This window comes from Etheostoma spectabile, chromosome 14, assembly GCF_008692095.1.
Source record: "Etheostoma spectabile isolate EspeVRDwgs_2016 chromosome 14, UIUC_Espe_1.0, whole genome shotgun sequence".
NCBI classification, from domain to species: domain Eukaryota; kingdom Metazoa; phylum Chordata; class Actinopteri; order Perciformes; family Percidae; genus Etheostoma; species Etheostoma spectabile.
In genome coordinates this window covers 2,042,925-2,062,111 of record NC_045746.1, presented here as the reverse complement: position 1 = coordinate 2,062,111, position 19,187 = coordinate 2,042,925, and the positions used below count along the sequence as shown (strand labels likewise).

At 39.0% G+C, this 19,187-nt stretch overlaps 1 protein-coding gene across 5 annotated transcripts in view; it reads right to left on the bottom strand.

Annotated features, from left to right (window-relative positions):
- spire1a (spire-type actin nucleation factor 1a) overlaps positions 1 to 19,187 on the bottom strand; it is a 31,847-nt gene that overhangs the window by 5,297 nt on the left and 7,363 nt on the right. For 4 of the 5 annotated variants that reach the window (XM_032535036.1, XM_032535038.1, XM_032535037.1 and 1 more), the window contains exons 3-13: positions 12,301 to 12,564; positions 8,454 to 8,579; positions 5,955 to 6,029; positions 5,621 to 5,785; positions 5,281 to 5,367; positions 4,702 to 4,831; positions 3,449 to 3,490; positions 2,492 to 2,539; positions 2,003 to 2,157; positions 1,236 to 1,317; positions 973 to 1,124 (exon numbers count right to left, since the gene is read on the bottom strand). In XM_032535036.1, coding sequence (XP_032390927.1) covers positions 973 to 1,124; positions 1,236 to 1,317; positions 2,003 to 2,157; positions 2,492 to 2,539; positions 3,449 to 3,490; positions 4,702 to 4,831; positions 5,281 to 5,367; positions 5,621 to 5,785; positions 5,955 to 6,029; positions 8,454 to 8,579; positions 12,301 to 12,564 — 1,326 coding nt within the window. The remainder of the gene's footprint in view (positions 1 to 972; positions 1,125 to 1,235; positions 1,318 to 2,002; positions 2,158 to 2,491; positions 2,540 to 3,448; positions 3,491 to 4,701; positions 4,832 to 5,280; positions 5,368 to 5,620; positions 5,786 to 5,954; positions 6,030 to 8,453; positions 8,580 to 12,300; positions 12,565 to 19,187) is intronic. The other variant, XM_032535039.1, reaches the window with a different exon arrangement.

Here is a 19,187-nt window from a genome sequence, read left to right as displayed (position 1 = left end):
GGGGGGGGGGGACTGCAACAAAGAGCTTACTGTTTAACATCTACAAGAGAAACACAACTTCCACGTATCCATGTGAAAGGCCACGCATGTGTTTGTATCAAAAACGGAAAATAAACAGATAATACTCCTTACTTGTCATTTTATCATGAAAACGGTGAGTAGAAAACTGTAAGTGTTTGAGTTTTTCAAACCTCAATCTTTCACAAAGACGTTTAATTATTCTCATTTTTAAATAAGGCAAGACAGGATTTAAATCACTAACATTAAAGGCATAAATATATAATAAAATGGAGTGATAACTATCCCCAGGAGAGCTGTCTCCTCCAAGGATTTTAAGCATATTTCTTCTGATTGATGATTGGAACCAGGGCCACTGGTTTGGTGCCAGAGATCTGTCATTAAATTAGCAAGTGTTGAGAACGAACCCATTCAGTCTAAATCCCCTTCATACATCGGCCTGTCCTGTGGTTTAAATTACATCCATCAACCTCACTAGAATCATACAACTGCTGCAGAGTTACTCAGAAAACCACTGACTTCATAGCAAATGAATGACCGGTCACAGGACAGGGAGTAAATACAACAGATATATCCGGTGGTTGAATCGTAATTTGTTTGAGTAGTTACTCTACAAACTAGGGAGTTCCACATGTATGCCTGCATCTAACCACTTTTTACTCTTTTCGCATATTTCATTTGTTTTATTTTTATTACTGAGCCGACTGATCTTCATTTGGACTGATAAGAGAAGCTGATAGCAAAGACATAAAAAAAGGAGAATAATTGTAGCTATACCAATACAAATTATGTATATAAATTTGACTATCTTAGTTTATAACCTAATATACGTTATTTGCAACTGATGCAGGAAGCTCTGTCATCAATCTTAGAGGCTTCATCAATCGTTTATTAATTGATTCATCCAGGCTGCGGTTAGTTAATCCAAGGAGATAGCTGCCCCAGTTTACATACCAAAGACTTGGAGCTCTGTCTGGATGGAGGTACAAAGGGACAGACGCTGGTGGGGGCCTCTTTCTCGATAGAGTGCCGCCTCTGAGGAGACTGACGCTTGTCTGACGCTTGTCTGGCTGGAGTGGCAGAGACAGGCAGGAACTTTGGAGGAGCTGGAGACATGGGACAAAAAAAACGTGTGAACAGTATGAAGACAACTTGTGTTTGAAGTGGCCAAAAAGCAGAATGTAATATATTACAATATGTTTTAAATAAGCTCATACCCTTCTTCCCTGTGACAGACTCGGGTGACGTGTCCTCCATCAAAGACGTGGACATACTGGAGCTGCTCCGTGTGGGCTCCTCCTGTTAACCACAAAATGACACTAATTTAGTTGCGTGATACCACTTGGAATATTGCATGGCAAAAAAAAATCCAATTATATTAATTTCAAGGACTTTTTTCTTTTGGAAACACGGATTGTAAAATTGAGAGAGACTGCATAAACTTTGTTTAAGCTGCTATCTTGGGACTGGATGAAGGCGGTGAAAGTCTATATCCATGACGTTTCACATCCGGGATTGCTCAGTTGCCGCTGAAAATTCTGCCAGATTTCACTCTTTTCGGCCAGATATCCAGTACCTTCTGATTCCTTTGTGTTGGAATTTTAAACTCTGGTCGCGTTATAAGAACTGGTTAATTGCTCCTCAGATCTCTACAGGGTAAATCCAGACAGCTAGCTAGACTATCTACTATTAATCTGAGTTTTTGAACTTTTGAATGTGCACATGTTCCACCAAAACAAGTTAATTCCCGAGGCTATTTTGCAGGGGCACCATGGCTCTGCCCGATGCTAAGCGCCACCCAAGACGATTGTAATTGGTTTAAAGAAATACCAATAAACCACAGCACGTTTTTCGTCCATTCCGGAATGCTGCGTTTACTAGCCAGACCCTCTTCCGCAGCGCTGTAGAGGAAGGTCTGGCAAAGCGAGACTAAGGGGGTGATGATCATTTTATGAGCACGGACACTACGATTCAGACATCTTACATCAGATTCGGAGCTGTCCAACTCAGCCAGCGGGGGCGCTTTGAGCAGCCTCTTCCTCTGGCTAAGGGGCTGCGTGCCACCTTCATTGGTTCCCAGGGTGCCTAAGGCCAGAGACTGGGTGCTGACAGTCAATTTCCTGCGTGCATCAGGAGTGTCTGTGGGTGAAAGAAAAGACTTAACTTGAATTACAAGTGAACCCTAAATTCTCAAGAATCATCTTCTAATCTTAACAGCTGGCCATCATGCCTCCTTTGTAAACTATGGGTGTCTTTGTATTGTTACCTCATGACACCACAGAGTCCGTATACACAGGCCACATGGTGACCAAGATAAGCCCCAACCATGTGCTTATTATATTACAGATTTCTCCTCAATCATTTAATCTAAATGAAAGAGCATGACTAAAAAAATCTTCATGTATTTTGGTACAAAAGGCCAAAAGATGACACCACTGACACTGGCTTCATGTATGAGACATTGCTTCTTTACCTGAACTGCGGAACAAGTCCTGAGGAGTGCTGATGCTTTTCCCTGCACCTGTGAAGGAGTTAAGGGGAATATAACCTTAAGTAGGAGCAAACACATTAATATTTTAATTCCTGACGTCAGACTAGTACCAAAGGGAGGACTTGACAGCAACAAGCATCTGTCAGACCAGGTGTTTATTGACGGGATGCTGTGTAGTTGTGGGCTATGCTCACACAAATATGTTGTGCATAGCTGGAAAGCACAGAGGGAGTGTTAAGTGAAGGGGAAGTGCCAGGGAAAGCAGAGAACAACAATGAGTGCAGCCACAGTGCAAAAGGTTCTTCATACACCCATCTGGATTGCAGTCATTCTGTAAAACTGTAGTGGTACATTCAGACGGTCATCTGCCATTCAACCAAACATCTGGAGGTAGACTGCTGTGCTGACACCAGTGTTATGCAATTTGTCATATTCCTCAGTGAGAGCGGATTATGGTGATGAACAGGGCAGACTGGCGGCAGAGGCAGAGCGATGATCTGTAATTGGACCACACTAGCTCTGGCTCAATGGCTATCCCTCATCTAGATCTCTAGATCACAGATGGTCCCTGTCAGTAACCACTATATCCTGGGAATGCTGTCAAACTTATATCATTCATAACGACATGACTAAAATTGAGGATTCAATTTTATTCTGCCTCCCAGCAAAGACCAAGGTGACCATTTCACACAGTCTAGAGATTAGATTGCACTGTGTTGACCCATCATTTCTGCAGGTACAGTAGGAGGTGTATGTATCATAATTGCCAGTAAGTGACAGTAGTGTGTGACTGACGCACGCGCACACACAAAATAATAATAATAACAATAATAGGGTGTGTGTGTTTAAAATCAGGGAGGAGCAGGAGCTAACCCTAATAGCCTGGAATGAAACACAAGGTACGACAATAGGAACACAATAGGTGATGTGAAACTTTACCTGATGAGTCAAAGCTGTAAGACATGCTAAGAGGTCGCATGACTGACAGATATGCCCAAGTTTGAAATAAAGGAAATGGGAGCAAATAGGAGAAAGAGAAATCAGTAAAATGGTTAAAATGGACGGTGAAGTCAAGGAATCATCCAAGTTTATAAGACATATTCGCAAACATGGAAAGTTTCAGAAAATTTAGGACCACATTATGAGTAGGATATATAGCCTCCCATACGTATGATTATGCAACCATATTACCCCCTTAATCCCCTTACAAAAGCCATCTTGTGTCACCACTTGGAAGCACTGTACAGTACACACTGACAACATTTTTGCTTTTTTTATCTGATTAAAGCCTTAAATGGTTTGAAACATTAGATCCAATTGGCTAATTACAACGACTGCATACCACAAGGATTATTTACCTCAACATTGCAATACTTTTATAAAAGTAACCACACAGAGCAGCATGACATAAAGGAATCGTATTATTAAACTCAAACCAAAGAATTTATCCGTCCAAGAGTACATTTGCCAGTAAACACAACTCTTACATTTACAGTGCAGATCTAGCAAACAACTCAAGACTCGCTGCTGCAGTAAACTTGATCCTTGTTTAAACACTATGACACTTCTGATTAAGTGAAGTAGGAAGAGGTCTGTTAGAGTAATCGTGATGGATGTGGCTAAGACATGGTTAATGGTTTTTGTCCTGAGTGAAGGGGTTAGGCTCATTGTTAAAAAAAAAATATGCTTAGAGTTGTTTTGCTTCAGTTTCTTTGCTAAACCATTTGCATCCAAACTACTGTTTTAGTATTTCGGTTTTAGTCTTTCATGTGTTAATCATGAAAGCTGAGTGACCTTGCAAAGAGCACAGGATATACCCCTGAGGGCAGAGCTCATAATGTGGAGGAGATGCCGGGCCTGACCAGAGATAATAAGAAAATCTACTAATTGCATGAACCAAATAACTAACTTGACACCCTACACCTTTGAAAAGACACTGTTTTAATAATTTTGTTTAGTAATTTTCTGTACTTATGCTGAAGTGCTGTAAACTGACTCTACTTGCTGCAAGTAAACACACTTTTAAGAGAACTTCAGTGACTCACTGATTGGAAACAATCACAAGGCTCCCTTCAGATAAAACAAAAATATTTAGTAAATAGTTTGACATAGTTTAACAGAGTGTCCAGAGTGTTGCATAGTTTCATACATTTGTCCAGGTATGTCAGTGTGTGCAATTGTTAGCAGCTCACCTAGGCGGCTTCTGCGGATCATGTCCGGTGAGACTGGCCTGAGCTTCCTTTCAGCTTTGATGCCCTCCAGCAGTCGCTCGTGGAGGCTCCTGGGACGTGGTGGGTGGGGTTTCAGTTTACGGGCTGCAACCTGTCATGAGTACACTAAGTGAGTGCTCGACTGCCATCACAGTGAAGACCATAGTAAAATACCCCCTGAACATACTTCCTAAGAGTGAGTGTTTTGTAATTACATTAGGCCTTTAACACTTTTCTTAGTCAAAGTTTATCACTTAAACACCACCACCATGTGATGATGGACATGCATGTGACATTATGTTTCCCATCATTCACACCAAGTCATTTGGCTTCTACTGTGAATGCCAGTGTGCTGGTATAACAAATGACAACAATCTGGTTTAAACAGATTATGATTATCATGAGTCAGTCTCTAAATGTTACCAAACTGAATACTGAAAATACATCAGATATCAGTATTATATACTGAACACCGTATAGACTAAAACTGTAAGGGCACTTTGAACTAAGTTTGGGGAACATATATTCTGACATACTGGCATTGTGTTATGTACTACTCACAGGGTTGAGAGGTGGTCGCGACCTGATGAATTCAAGAATGATCTCATGTGCACTCTTCTTTAACTTAGGCGGGATGTCTCCATTCACCTGGAGTGATATTGTTAAAAAAGGATTGTGACTTAAATTAATACCTGCACAGTAGAGGTTGTCTAAATCTGCAGAGAGATGTTACATTCGCCACGTGAGAACATTAAGAAATGTGAGTATTATTAACACGGGAAAAAAAAACTAAGCAAAAATTTGAAATATGTCATTGTTACGTTTATGTCTAGAGTTTTTCCAAACAAAGAAAAAAGCTTAATGAAATAGAAACAAATGCTTAAATTGACTTTTCCCGTACCATGACTTTTCGCAGCTTGTAACGTTTGGAGCGGATGTCGTCCATCAGCATTTCGTACGGTGTCAGCTGGTATTCTATAGGTAATGGGTTATATTGACGCTCCTGAACCTTCTTTAACTTAACACCATCTCGTAGATCCCGCATCACCTGCACCCAGAACCGTGCCTGGTGGGGACAAAAAAAACATGCAATATAATAAAAAAATTTAAAATTCTGCAGCACATATGTTTTATAATTACCAACACATGATCATATGTCAATATGATCAATACACTAATAGATATGTTAAATCGATTGGTGCTTGGTGTAGAAAAAGAAAAAAAAAAGATCTTACCCAGTCTGCATTCTGCAGCTCATCGAGGTCTTTAACAGGTTCCCCTCGAGTATTGCCTTCCATTCTCTGAAGGTTCTGTCCAAGGAAGAAGACAAGAAAAACATAAGGGGAGACTAAAAAGTTTCAATGCTATTAATGCCTGCCTCCTGAATCATCACTGCACAAGCTAGTTATTGAAAGTTCTGGGTGACCAATTCAAATGTCAACCTGACATCCTGAAATCCTTAAAGGGTCCTCTGTTGACAGCTGCTTTTCGTTTATTTTCTATACCTCTATTCATCCACACGACACACCTGTGTTTACTGTGTAAACTCATTCCTCCTTCCTAAGCCTAATCTTTTTTTTCTGTTGATCTGACCTTTCTCTTCCAATACCAAAATGAATTTATACTGCCTGTTAATTAACCCTTTATCTTTGTTAGCCAGGACTTCCTTCCTTTTTTTAACCGAGGCAACATTTAACCTGTCGCTTAGCAATCTTTCACAACAAATGACAGTTTTGGTTTATCTCTAGACTGGCAGAACAGACAAGGGAATCCAACTAAAAGAAGCTGATAGACACGGACAGAAGAGAGAAAAACAACAACAACAACAAGAGAAACTGAAAGAAAAACTAGCCTCTTAATTTGTAAGCATGTGTGGTACTTTGTTTAAAAATATAAACGTAGTATCAAGCATTATAAGGAAGTATGATTACTTATTACCAACTGTCCAGTGGCATTCAGTGCTACAGGGAGTGCAAAGCAGCCTCTATATCCTGGTGCCCCCCTCCTTAAGCTTCTTAAATTGCTGTAATAAGGTTAAACTTAATTCTAGAACCATATATTACATAAGGTTGTTTGCATGACTTGCGCCTCCTGCAGAGGACACAGCCAGGACATATTGCATGAGTGTGTACAAATATACAGTCCAGCAAAGCTACACTGACTGACCAGCTATGGAATAATCTACTCTAAACCTCAACCCAGTCAGGGGACACAAAGTGTGTACTTGTTAGAGTTTACAAGAATTTAATTCTATTTTGAATACTTGAGTGGGGTAGGGCAAATCTTTTTTCCCCCCCACCAGCTCTGTACTACACTTTTCTAAGTGTGTGTGTGTGCTAATTGTTCATATTCTAAATACTCATTTTACTTTAGTTTTAAGTAAAACATCTGAACACACACACACACACACACACACACACACACACACACACACCACCCACACACACCACACACCACACACACACACACACACACACACACACACACACACACACACACACACACACACACACACACACACACACACACACACACACACACACACACACACACACACACACACACACACACACACACACACACACACACACACACACACACACCCACCCCCACAACACACACACACACACCACCGCACACACACACACCCAACACCCACACACACACACACACACACACACACACACACACACACACACACACACACACACACAGCAAGTGTAACAGGACATTTATTATAATTTCTTAAAGAATTGAGTTTATGCACTTTCGCACACGCAATATTGTCACGTCAGAGATTTCTTATGTTTGTATTTTGTGCCAATTATTACACATGCATACTGGTCTATATTATCTGGGTCTGCTCAAGCTGCTTTTGGACATCTTCTTTGGTGTATTTCGTTAGAAGTATGTTTTCGTGCTGACACATTTTCAATTAATGGTTAAAAACAATGAGCACAACTTGATTAACAGTTAACGGTTAATAGTCTAAAACATGCCGTCTCTAAAAAGCTCTACAGGGAACCCATCATAAATCAGTCTCAATTACTCAAGTACCGATACTAAATCAGAAATAGGATGCCAAATCATGTCCATGAAGAGTAAAGTCATGACTGGTAGCGTTGATCAATGATGAGTTCTTAACTGGTCTGACAAGTAGGTCGTACAGGGACACAACTGCAGTCTCAATCTTTCTGTACCCTTACCGCTCTGTGGTCTGTTTTGTTGCTGTGCAGTTTCTGGGCATCACTCTGGTATTTTCTTGTCCCAGTGTTAAAAAGCCTGTTGGCCTTACAGATCCTAATTCAACCAATTGAATTCTACACAGTAAATCTACATACCAAGCGGCAGAGTAGTAACCCCCAGGGACAAGAGAGTTTGGTACTTTAATTTGTTATGTGCCTCCAAGCACAAATTTTCCCTATCACTTTCACTTCCTTTCATATTTTGATTTAGGACGTGCAAATGAGTAAAATGTTTTAAGTATGACTCATGGCCAAAAAAAGCCAACTTTGGGAATGTGGATAAGTGATAATTATTTAAAAGTAAGAGTAGATGTTACTTATCATTTCTGAAAATAGGTTAAAGTGAGTCACTTTATATGCAAGTGTATGTTCAATTGCTGTGGTAAAGAAAAGGGGGAGCAGATGTAATTTTAGGGTTTTCAGCTCGACTGTTACTTATCCTCACCAGATTTATCAATAACTTGCAGATGTCACAAGCCAGTTTCTTACCTCCTTGGCACTCTTTATCTTCTCCAGAAAGGTGTGTAGTTCCCTGCTTTCGGCATAGAGAGCACGACACACAGCCTGGTAGTGGCTGGGGGCGTCTGATGGGCTGGGCAGGTGGGAAGAACATAGCTGTAGAGGAGAGAAGGGAAATAATTAGTTATATATAGTGATACTTTCAAAAGGACCATATAGCACCTTGAATGAAATTTGAGATTTGTCATATTGGGCTATATAAATAAAATTGACTTACTTACGTAAAAATCTGTAACTAAACATGGTATAAAGTACATGCAGTATATTTGTATCCCACATCAATACATACATACATACATACATACTAAGGGTGTGACGAGATCTCGTTTTACGAGATCACGCGAGATTAAAACGTGACGAGATTTCCCGTCGAGGTGAAAAGTTGTCTCGCGATGTGATGTCAGCGTGATGGAGCGTGAAATTACTATCGAAGATCCCCCCGCCACTTTAAAATCATTGTGTGGCAACATTTTGGTTTTCTTGCGGAAATGATAAACGGCGAAAGAGTGACAGACAAGACGAACACAATATGTAAACATTTTAAGAAAAAATGCCGTATACCGCGGCTAACACGAGCACTATGCAAACACTTTCAGCACCACCACAGCTCTCTACTAACTAGCCCCCGCGACGAAAACATTAAAAAAAATTAAAAAATTGTTTCTGTTGCACTTGTAGTTTTAAGGAGCAGTACTTTGGTTATTGATCACTTACTGTTTGCATTTAAAGTGTATTTTTCTGTTGTTCACACATTTATTTTTTTATACTGTTTATTTTTTATGTTCGGTTTGTGGAAAGGAGTTAGATTTCTCGTGGGAAATTGTACGGGCATTGAAGCCGGTTGGTAGAGTTTATACAAACATTTGCAGTGTTTGCACGTCCTTCTGCATATAATTCATTAAAATAGTAAAAAAAAAAAACATTAATCATTAACATTCATCATTATAGTGATTTCAAAATGCACCTAAATGTTTTGCATTTTGTGATTTTTCAGTTGATTAAAAAAAATATTTTCCATTCTATATTTCATCGAGGATTTCTTTAATTTTTTTTTTTTTAAATCTCGTCTCGTCTCGTTCTCGTGAACCCAATTCGGATGTGTCTCGTCTCGTGGAGTAAGCGTCTCGTCACACCCCTAATACATACATCTCTTTTATAGTTAAAGCAAGATTTGTCTTTTTGTGATCAATTATTACATTTTGAAACAAGAACATGCATATCAAGAATGTACACAGAGACAATTACTACAATTATTCAGGTACAATTTTATGGAAATACCCATCATTTGGTGAACATGTACAAAGATAATTTAAGCTTTTCCATCTGTTGAATTCATTGACAAATTCCCCGTTCAAACCCAAACCTTGTACTAACAAAACTAAGAGTCTATAGCCATGCTAGCAGCTGAGGCACAGCAATGCTTCAAACTAAATGCTAACATCAGAATGCTAACTTGGTTACAATGACAATGCTAACATGTCATATTAAGCAAGTAAACCGTTGACCACGTTCACCATCTTATAGTTTAGCATGTTGGCATGTTAACATTGGCTAATAAGCATTAAACCCAAAGTACTGCTGAGGCTGATGGTAATGTCTTTAGTTTTAGTGATGTTTCTATCATGGCTAAAAACAGTACCAGAGCTTTTAACCGCATGAACCTGATTGTCCAGATGAAGAAACATTGCCTCTAGCATCACATATGCACCATTTAAAGCTCTGACCCATACCCATGGTATTTGACTGGGAGTGCTGAAGATAACACAAGCTGCTTGCCAGAGTAATGGATAAGCTGCCAAATTATGTTTAGTAACACAAAGCAAGGAAACTTAAAATGAAGGAACAGTCATTACTCATCACATACATCACTGGTGCCAAGCCTTTTGCATTATACATGTATTTGATTGTAATAGCGAGTTTTTGTTATCAATAACAAACAAACCATCAAGCATTTAGCCAGTCTATCAAGGTTTCCTATCATCATCATCATCATCATCATCATCATCTTTTATGTCTCAATGAATCTAGATCTTTATCATTAACCAGTACTGTGTTAGGGAATTAACTCAGTTACCATTTGCACTTTGTTTAGCTAAGGTTAGCCAGCAATATCTCTGGTAAGAGGTCCTACATTAATTTGGGGATAAAACCCGGTGTTTAAAAGACACAGACAGTGTTGGTGAGTGATATAAAGTTACGTTACAGCCTCTCTAGCTTAATTGTCATGATGTAAGTGTCGGGATTGGCCCCATTTGGTCATGTATCACAATGTAGAAGCTATCATGGATCAAATAGGGGTTTAATTTGAGCTTTATGCAGCTGCTGGCCAGAGACCAACAACAAGGAAAACAAATGTGCACATATATAGATTAAGAAACATCAGTCAACCTACCATAATGCATTTTATTTTTAGGTCATGAAAGCATTCTTCACTCAAGGTGAAACAACACATGATGGGTTAAAGTGGGACTTGCAATGCCCAACCCTTTAACTTCAACTAGAACTCGCACTAAAGTCTGGCACCAATGCAGTAGGAATCTTCCTTCTTTCTATTTTCCTCTACACAAAAGAGAAAACCAGACAAGTGACATATTCTCATGTTCACCTGATGGGCTTGGCTAGCCACAGGAATTTCTGACTCAGCAAAAAGTGTCATCCTCTCAGAGAAATTCACAGGTAAAATGATGTGTGAGAAGAAAGTCTATGTCCATGCTTAAAACACCGTTACATCGGTGGTTTCCACTGGTATGCTAAAAACAATAATCTGTATCAAGCACAAAACCTGTTAAAGGTGGAGTCTGTGATTCTAATCATGCTTGTGCACAGGGAAAGGCCATGGATGTACAGAGAAAGACAGCAGGAGGGATGCTAAATCTGGTACACGCCAATGTATTGAAGGAGTATTCATAGGAGTGTGGGTGTATTTGTTTGTTCAAATGTCTTTCTCCAAAATTGCACACTCCACATAGATCAGTATGTACCTCACATTTCAGCATTTGATGATTTAAAAAAAAAGAGAGACTACAATTCAAGCTCCAGCTTGACAGCCAACTTCACTACATTTCACCAAAGCAATGAGGAAACCCATTTAGCACATTCAACGTCTAACCATTCCTGTTTTAGTGGTATGCTTCACTCGCAAGCATGAGTGATCGGGTGACCTTTTGCTAGCTTCATGTCTCGCTGAACTTGACCCAACCTACCGCTTCCTGACAGAACAGCAGAGTACAAGGAAGGAGGTCGGTCAGGAATGTGCAATTATCTACTCCAGCCAACATATTGCAGTTTACACTCAAGAAAATGATTGTTGGATAAATTAGGAGCCAGGTAAGGCAAAACACGCACTGGCAGCAAACAGACCTGTTTGTGTTCTACATCAGGGTTTATTCTATGGGAGGAATGGGTTGTGAAACTTTCTAAGCCTATTCCCAAAATACCACCGTGTTTACACAGCTATAATTGCCAGTTTCACATTCAAAAGCTATTTGGGGAATTTACAGCATGACAGTCACCTATCAAGGGAATATGTTTGAAGGTGCATTATAACTACTATTAATGTGGATGCACTGCTCCCTTAATAGATCTGATGTAAAAATTGTATAAAAGGAGGAAATAGTTAAAGCAAAAAGAAAAATTTGAACATTTAATACACCTATGACAACTTTGATCCGTCAGTCTGATCCCTCAAAAACATGACTGATCAAAATGTTGCAGTGAATGTGGTTTTAAAGACACCTGATGTATCTCAGGTTGCCTCTTATTGAAACTTGAAGGAAAAAACAAACAAACAAAAAAAACAACCCCAACAAGAACTTACCGTGATGAGGTCTCGATAGCTGCGAATGCTGGTGACTGAAGTGGTGGTGGCAGAGACGGGGTCCTCTTCTTCCTCCTCTTCACACTCATCTTCCTCCTCTGTGGCTTCGTAGCCCTCATCAGGACAGGGGTCACTCTCGGTTTCTTCTGTGTTGGTCATCATGTCGATCAGGCGCTCCAGCGGCGGGCTGAGTTCACGCTCCTCGTTTTCTTTGAGGCCAAAGTCCAGAGCTTTGTAAATCATGACACCGAGTGAGTCAATAACCTGTGGGACAATGGACAAATGGGATGGTGTAAATTATTATAGTGTAATGGAAAATATCAATTGTAAAGACTTTGGTCCAATAATATAATTAAAAAATATATATAAAAAAAAGAGTTCCTTTCCATGGAGGTTCTACAGAAGAAAAAACAATAACGGTGCAGGATGGGGTCTAACTAAGATTGACATCCACTGCCTTCCACAATATCAGATGTTTTACTTAAAAGTAAAATAAAATGAGTATTTAGAATATGAACAATTAGAGTACACACACACACACTTCTTTAGCTTGACAATTAGGTAGGGGAGCTGAGGGACATTTCTAATTTAGCAAGGTAGTAAACTAATTGTTTTCCTGTCCACTGACATTTTTTCACTTGCTGTAATGTGTGCCAACGTGTGCCACAACGTTCACTATCAACTATAATATAGGTAAATTGAGTTTGTAGATATAGTTACTATATCTACAAACTCAATTTACCTGAATAAACAAGAAGACAGTTCATGTCCTCATACCAGATGTGAAACGAGGCCACAGTGTTCCTCCAAACAGCGTGATTATTACCATAATCTGGGGATGATTTTATTTCATCACTGCTTCCCCATATTAACAAGCAGGGTATGACCTTTGTTTTTGCAGCTTGTTCCAAAATGTCTCAAACCTCCACCCGGTTTAGGACGACACAAAGTTGTTCTTTCACTGCAGCATGACAAGTTGTCTCTTGCTGATTTAATCAAACCACTGATCTCCGTTCTACAAGTGGATGCGAGAGGAGCAAAACGTTCTACACAGGACAGAAGCTCACGAGGAAGGATTCCAAAGGAGTTTCTGGAGCCATCGGTTCTTAGTCAATTAGTACATGTAACAGACATCTGGGCCTTTGTTGACTAAATATGTTTAGTTAATTAGTAATAAAAGAAATGAAAAATCTTTTGGTTTCTACACTGGGAATAACTTTTCTTTCAGGATTTCAACTTTAAGTGACACTTTCAACTACTTCCAGTACTTATATTTGAACTGCCATTGAAGTTAAGTTGTTTTTTTTTGTGATCCAATAGTAATGAGATATGTGACTTCACCGTGCACTCTCAGACAACAAGAAAATATACTTCCAACCCTTTTCCTATTTTCAGTGATCTATTATAGAGTACCCTTCATCATTTTTCTACAACCTCCAAGAGAGTTATGTCAGTGTATGACTGTTGTGGCTATAAGGTTTGCACAGGATTTGAATAAGGATGGAAACTGCTGGCAGTAATCTATTTGTTTGTGCACAAGCAACACCTCAAAGTTATGTTGAATTTGCTTTATTGAGGTATAAAAATATAATGAGGGGCTAACTCACTGCTGCATTACATCATTACTGTACTGTATGTTCTTATTAAGAAAGGAATGGAGCAACATTGTTGAAAAAGGGAGGTGTCAAAATAAAAAAAAAACAGTGTTGATGTGGGTGGAGCTGGTATTGCCATGCATGACTAGCTATGCTTGGGTGAGGTACCAGAGCACATTACCTGGCTGTGGTGTCTGGGAGTGTAGCGCACTTAGGAAAGGGCGTTGACTGAGCATGTTCGGGATTCTTGACTCAGGTACAGAGGCGGAAAATCATTAGATAACTAACGTACTGTAGAGTCAAAGTGCCACCTCTCACGTTTGGACTAAACTCACTTAGAGGTTTCCAATAGATAACTGTTTTACATTGATCTCTCTAAATAGCATGACATTTCTCAACATGTTGCATTGTTTCTACATTTAACAGTGAAAAAGGGAGCCGATTACATTCAAATTATAAACTGGTATCAACTTCCATATTTATCATACGTCTTCTTCATATCTGCATTTAAAATGGTGTAGACACCACAGTTCTACATCACCTGACTGACAGGGCCTGTCTCTACCACTTTAGCTTTCCCTATTACAAAAGGTGAGAAGCTTTAAAAAACAGTCATGTCTATAACAGGACAGTTGGGTTGTTTCATGTTTGTGGTGTTAAAGTCACAAAAGCCTTGAGTGAGAAATCATGTAAACTATGAATAAAACTTGGTAGAAATAAAAAAGAAATTAACAAGAACATTTGTATTTCTTCACTATGTTCGTCTTGTCAAAAGAGTTAAGAGTACAACACTTTTAAGCAGAACGGTATGTCTATTTCTGAATTTGTATCATTAGAAAATGCTGTGGGATTGTCGGTTTCTGCTTTATGGATCCAATCCCTGACCTCTTAGTTTAACTCTGCTCCCTGATCAACATATTTCTATAAATAAAAGTACAGCACCAGTAGGCGAACATAAAATACCAACACCGTGAAAGTAGCAACAGCCTTCTGAATGTTCCGACACCTACTTATTTATCCAATTTTTCCTCTCCTTATCATGCATCAACCATCTGTGTGTGCAGATGATAACCCTGTCACAGGGCCAAAATATATATATCCTTTTCCTTAGTGTCTTATTATGTAACCTTAGAATCCATCTCTAGGACAACATCCACTGTAGTGGGTGCAGACTAGAGAATGCTGTGCAGACAGTACAAGGGGTGTCACTCATGGGCCAAAAGTACGCAATGGTTTACATTTGACCAGGTACAGTGAATTAACGAAATGTAAGTGTGGAATTCCATGTGTAATTTAAGCAGTTTTATTAGACTAAATTTCCATTTAAAAAAAGGGACATCTGCTATACTGACAAAGCATGGGTAGATTAAGCCAACAGTTATTGTTTAAATCCAATTTCCCTGCCAACACAAAATGGCTTGTTATAATTAACTGCCTGGTACAGAACTGTTCAATACAGCATTAATTACAGAACCCTGTACAATAATCTGGTTTATGTTGTCTAAGCTTTAGGCGCATAAATAACAGTTTAGACTCAATTTAACAAATACAGTTAAATTCCGATATATGAATGGCTAGAAAAAAAAATTGAATGCAAGTGAAGTCTATACAACTCTACCAACAGCTTTGTGATTTTGTGATCAAAAAATGACATCAAGTCCACTATGAGCTGATGGCAGGTGGAATGAGGACGACGCATCGTATTGATAGCCAGCAGAATCCAAGAAAGAAGAAAAATTACTAGGTTTTCTAATTGTACCTCACAATCTCATTTGAAGACCTGTGACTCAGAGGAATGAGGCAAGGAGCCAAAGCAGAGGAGGAAGGAGGGGAAAGAAGTATGCGGATAAACAGTTGGGGAAAAACAGCCAGAAAATCCTCTGCTGGGTTTCAGGCACAGGCAGAATTGCATGGGAGCAAAACCACTAACAGAAACTAGGCTCCACCCAGGATATGGGAAAGCCTGCGACGGTGGATGAAACATATGTTCACATTGGTGACACAGAAAAACGCCTACATTTGCATCAAATGCTGAGATGTAGCAGGATGAGTCATCTGGGTGCGGAAAAAAAAAAAAATAGTACCCTGTGTGTTACAAAAAGACTCCCAAAAAAATCTGTTTTGAATAATCCTGCCTCAAAAGCAACGTTTCTCACGCTCCACAAACAAATAATGATGCCAATGAGCTTGTGCATGACATCATTGCTCAAGTTTTCCAACAATGAGTTGTTTTATAGTACAGAATCTCCTTCTTAAATGAAGACCCGTGTCAGCGACATCATCTTAAGAATCAATGACGCATAGGAAGAGAATGTTTTACTCCTGAATATTCTTAGTTTGCTAAAGGAACGCTGCGTTTCACATCAAAACTGAAACGACAAATAATCCTAAAAAACTAAACTAGATTTGAAAATATAAATATACATATTCTCAGTTGTATGAGATGGCTTAACAAGCAGTGCAAGAGGAGCAACCATAATGGGGAAAGCATCAGTTAGTCAACCAGCATGCAGATGGACAAAGAACGAGTCGTTTGTGTGAACGTTAATGGTGCTCTTTAAACACAAACACAGGAGAAAGGAAAAAGTCAGCTTTATGTGCTGCTGAGTCTTTTACCACATAGCCAGTTTACACAGAAATATACAACTACTAGTTTTCCATGAATTAATTGTCAATACATATCAGTTGTCATGTTGATGTCTAAGGATATGCCAAAATCTAGAGCTGATGATCGCAGGTGACTTCAGATTAAGATGGAGTAAAAGCTAGGCAACGTCTGGAGAAGGAGGAGCGCTATAAGTGTCATTGTGAAAAATATGTGTTATATTCCTCACGGTTTCATGTTACTAGATTTAACAATTATAACCCGGACTACGATGGAATATTTCCTGTTTATTAGCCCAACACTATGTCCTTACAGCAGCATGGCTAACACCAACAACAAACGCTAAAGTTACCCACAATACATCAGGTGTACCTGAACTACGGATCTTATAGTAGCCGAAAATACACAACAATATGCACTTCATAAAATCTGAGGGAAATACTTTCCTAGCCTTTTTCCAAATATTATGAAATGTGTAAAAGTACTAATACTATTCATTTGAAAGCAAACATCTGTATTCTTGCAGACTATAGCACCCAGGCCTGACATCATTTTGGGGTCGGAGTTAACACAATCACATTCTTGCCTTTGTAGTTGCAGCCCAACGCAACACTGTGACCATCTGAGTTCAGAAAACAGTCAGCTAAGCAGCCTTCAGCGTTTGCTGCAGTAGTAGAGCAAAGCCATTACAACACAGACAGTTACATAACCAGAGCTAAATCTAGAGGTCTTTCACTGCAGGAACAGATTCTAGGCCTCCTCCAGTCTGAGGCATCATTATTCATAGTGGAACAGAACACGATGCTGCCCATTCATATGGACAAAAACCGACCGCTTTGCATTCATATATGAAGTCAGCTGAGAACTGAGAAAAGGTCCCTGTACATCAAATAGCAATCACTGACATCATTTCAAACTACCAGGGTGATATAAGCATAAAAGCTGGTATTGGAGATGCAGGTTAGGTTAAATACAGGTTTAAGAAAAAGCATCTCCAGATAAAACTCAAAGGGCCTTAGCATTACATGGAGGTAAACACAGCAGTTTTTGTATGTGCCAAAACAGGATTCTACCAAAACAGTAAACCCACAGAGTCTAGTTTATTTCACTACAGCCATTATTCATCAGCTGCAACCGAAGTTAGTCAACAGTGTCACTACCCGATGTGAGCAGACTGCGGATGTGAGTTGCACATGCTCAGATTTAAACGGTTTACGGCATAGAATGTCATCTAAAATGTGTGAAATCCATAAAATAATGAACATTTCTCATTACAAACAATAACAGAAGATGGAAATCATTTAAAAAACGTTTTAGCTATTTATGATTGTTTGATTGCTAATGTTAGCACAAAACGCCCTTCAAGTGACAGCCTTTGTTGTGTTTGATTGCTAACTTGTAGCCAACAGCGAACAAACTTTGTTTAGTTTCATTTTTACTGTATTGACATTACAAAAGTCTCTTCTCAACAACTTGTAGGCTACTTGTTGCAAAGTGACGCATGCGCAAATGGCGCAACTGGCCCAAAAACAACACTAGGGCTGCTTGATTATGGCAAAAATCTAAATATTGACAGCATGATTGTTCAACAGGTCTACTCACTGACTTGACTTCAATTATTGAACTTAAAAAAAACAACAAAAACTGAACTGAATTTTAAATTTAATTCAACTAAAAAAAATGAAAGAAATTTATAAACATGAATAAATTATTTTAAAAGAATTTAAAATGAAAATCACGTATTTTCGAAGTTAACGTTAGTGCACTTCCGCAACCTACGAAAAAACTACTAAACATATTGAATTTATTAAAAAGTAAAACAAAAAACATTAAGATAAGTTTTATTGTCTCAATTAGGAGGAATTTGTCATGGCCAACCGAGAATGTGACAGCCCAAAGTCTATATGCACCACATTTACATGTACAAAGAAACTACAGTTAAAACACACAAAGAATATTGAATGATACACTAAAGCAGGGGTTCCCAAAACTTTCAGCCCACGACCCCCAAAGTAACGGTGCAAGTGACTAGCGACCCCCCCACTATAAATAAGCACGCACTAAAGGCGTGAAAATCAAAAGAGCTGTTCCCTTTTTATTTATTTGCTTGGTTTTATTTTAAATTTAGCCACTAGTTTTATCTTGTGTTAAAATCATGGCTCACATATGCTATTTCTAATCGTTTTTAAATTTTTGTTTTAGTTCTTGAAATCAACTTGCGACCCCCCCTCTCTGGCTCGCGACCCCCCTGTGGGTCCCGACCCCCACTTTGGGAATCACTGCACTAAAGTACACCAATATATTGCACATTCCCCCACAATAAAAATGTATAACGTTGAATATTGCACAGACGCCTTACATCAAAATATGTTGTCATGCACAGCCACCACCTACGCAAAACATATTCAACATTTTGGTAATATATACTGTATTCAACCTATTCCAGTAAGTAACTTAACAAAAAACGGCCAAAAGCAAGAAAGGGGTGCGTTGGATTTACACATTTGAGAGAAAACAAGAGCATAACTTTGAAACAGAATGCGACACAATAATCACTTTATCTTGATTAGCTGGTTTTCATAATCGTTGGAAGTCAAAATCATTATTGAAAATATTTTCTAAGAAAATCTGATTTGATTAAATTGTCCATCCATAAAAATGCACAAACAAAAAGAATCTGCAGCCAT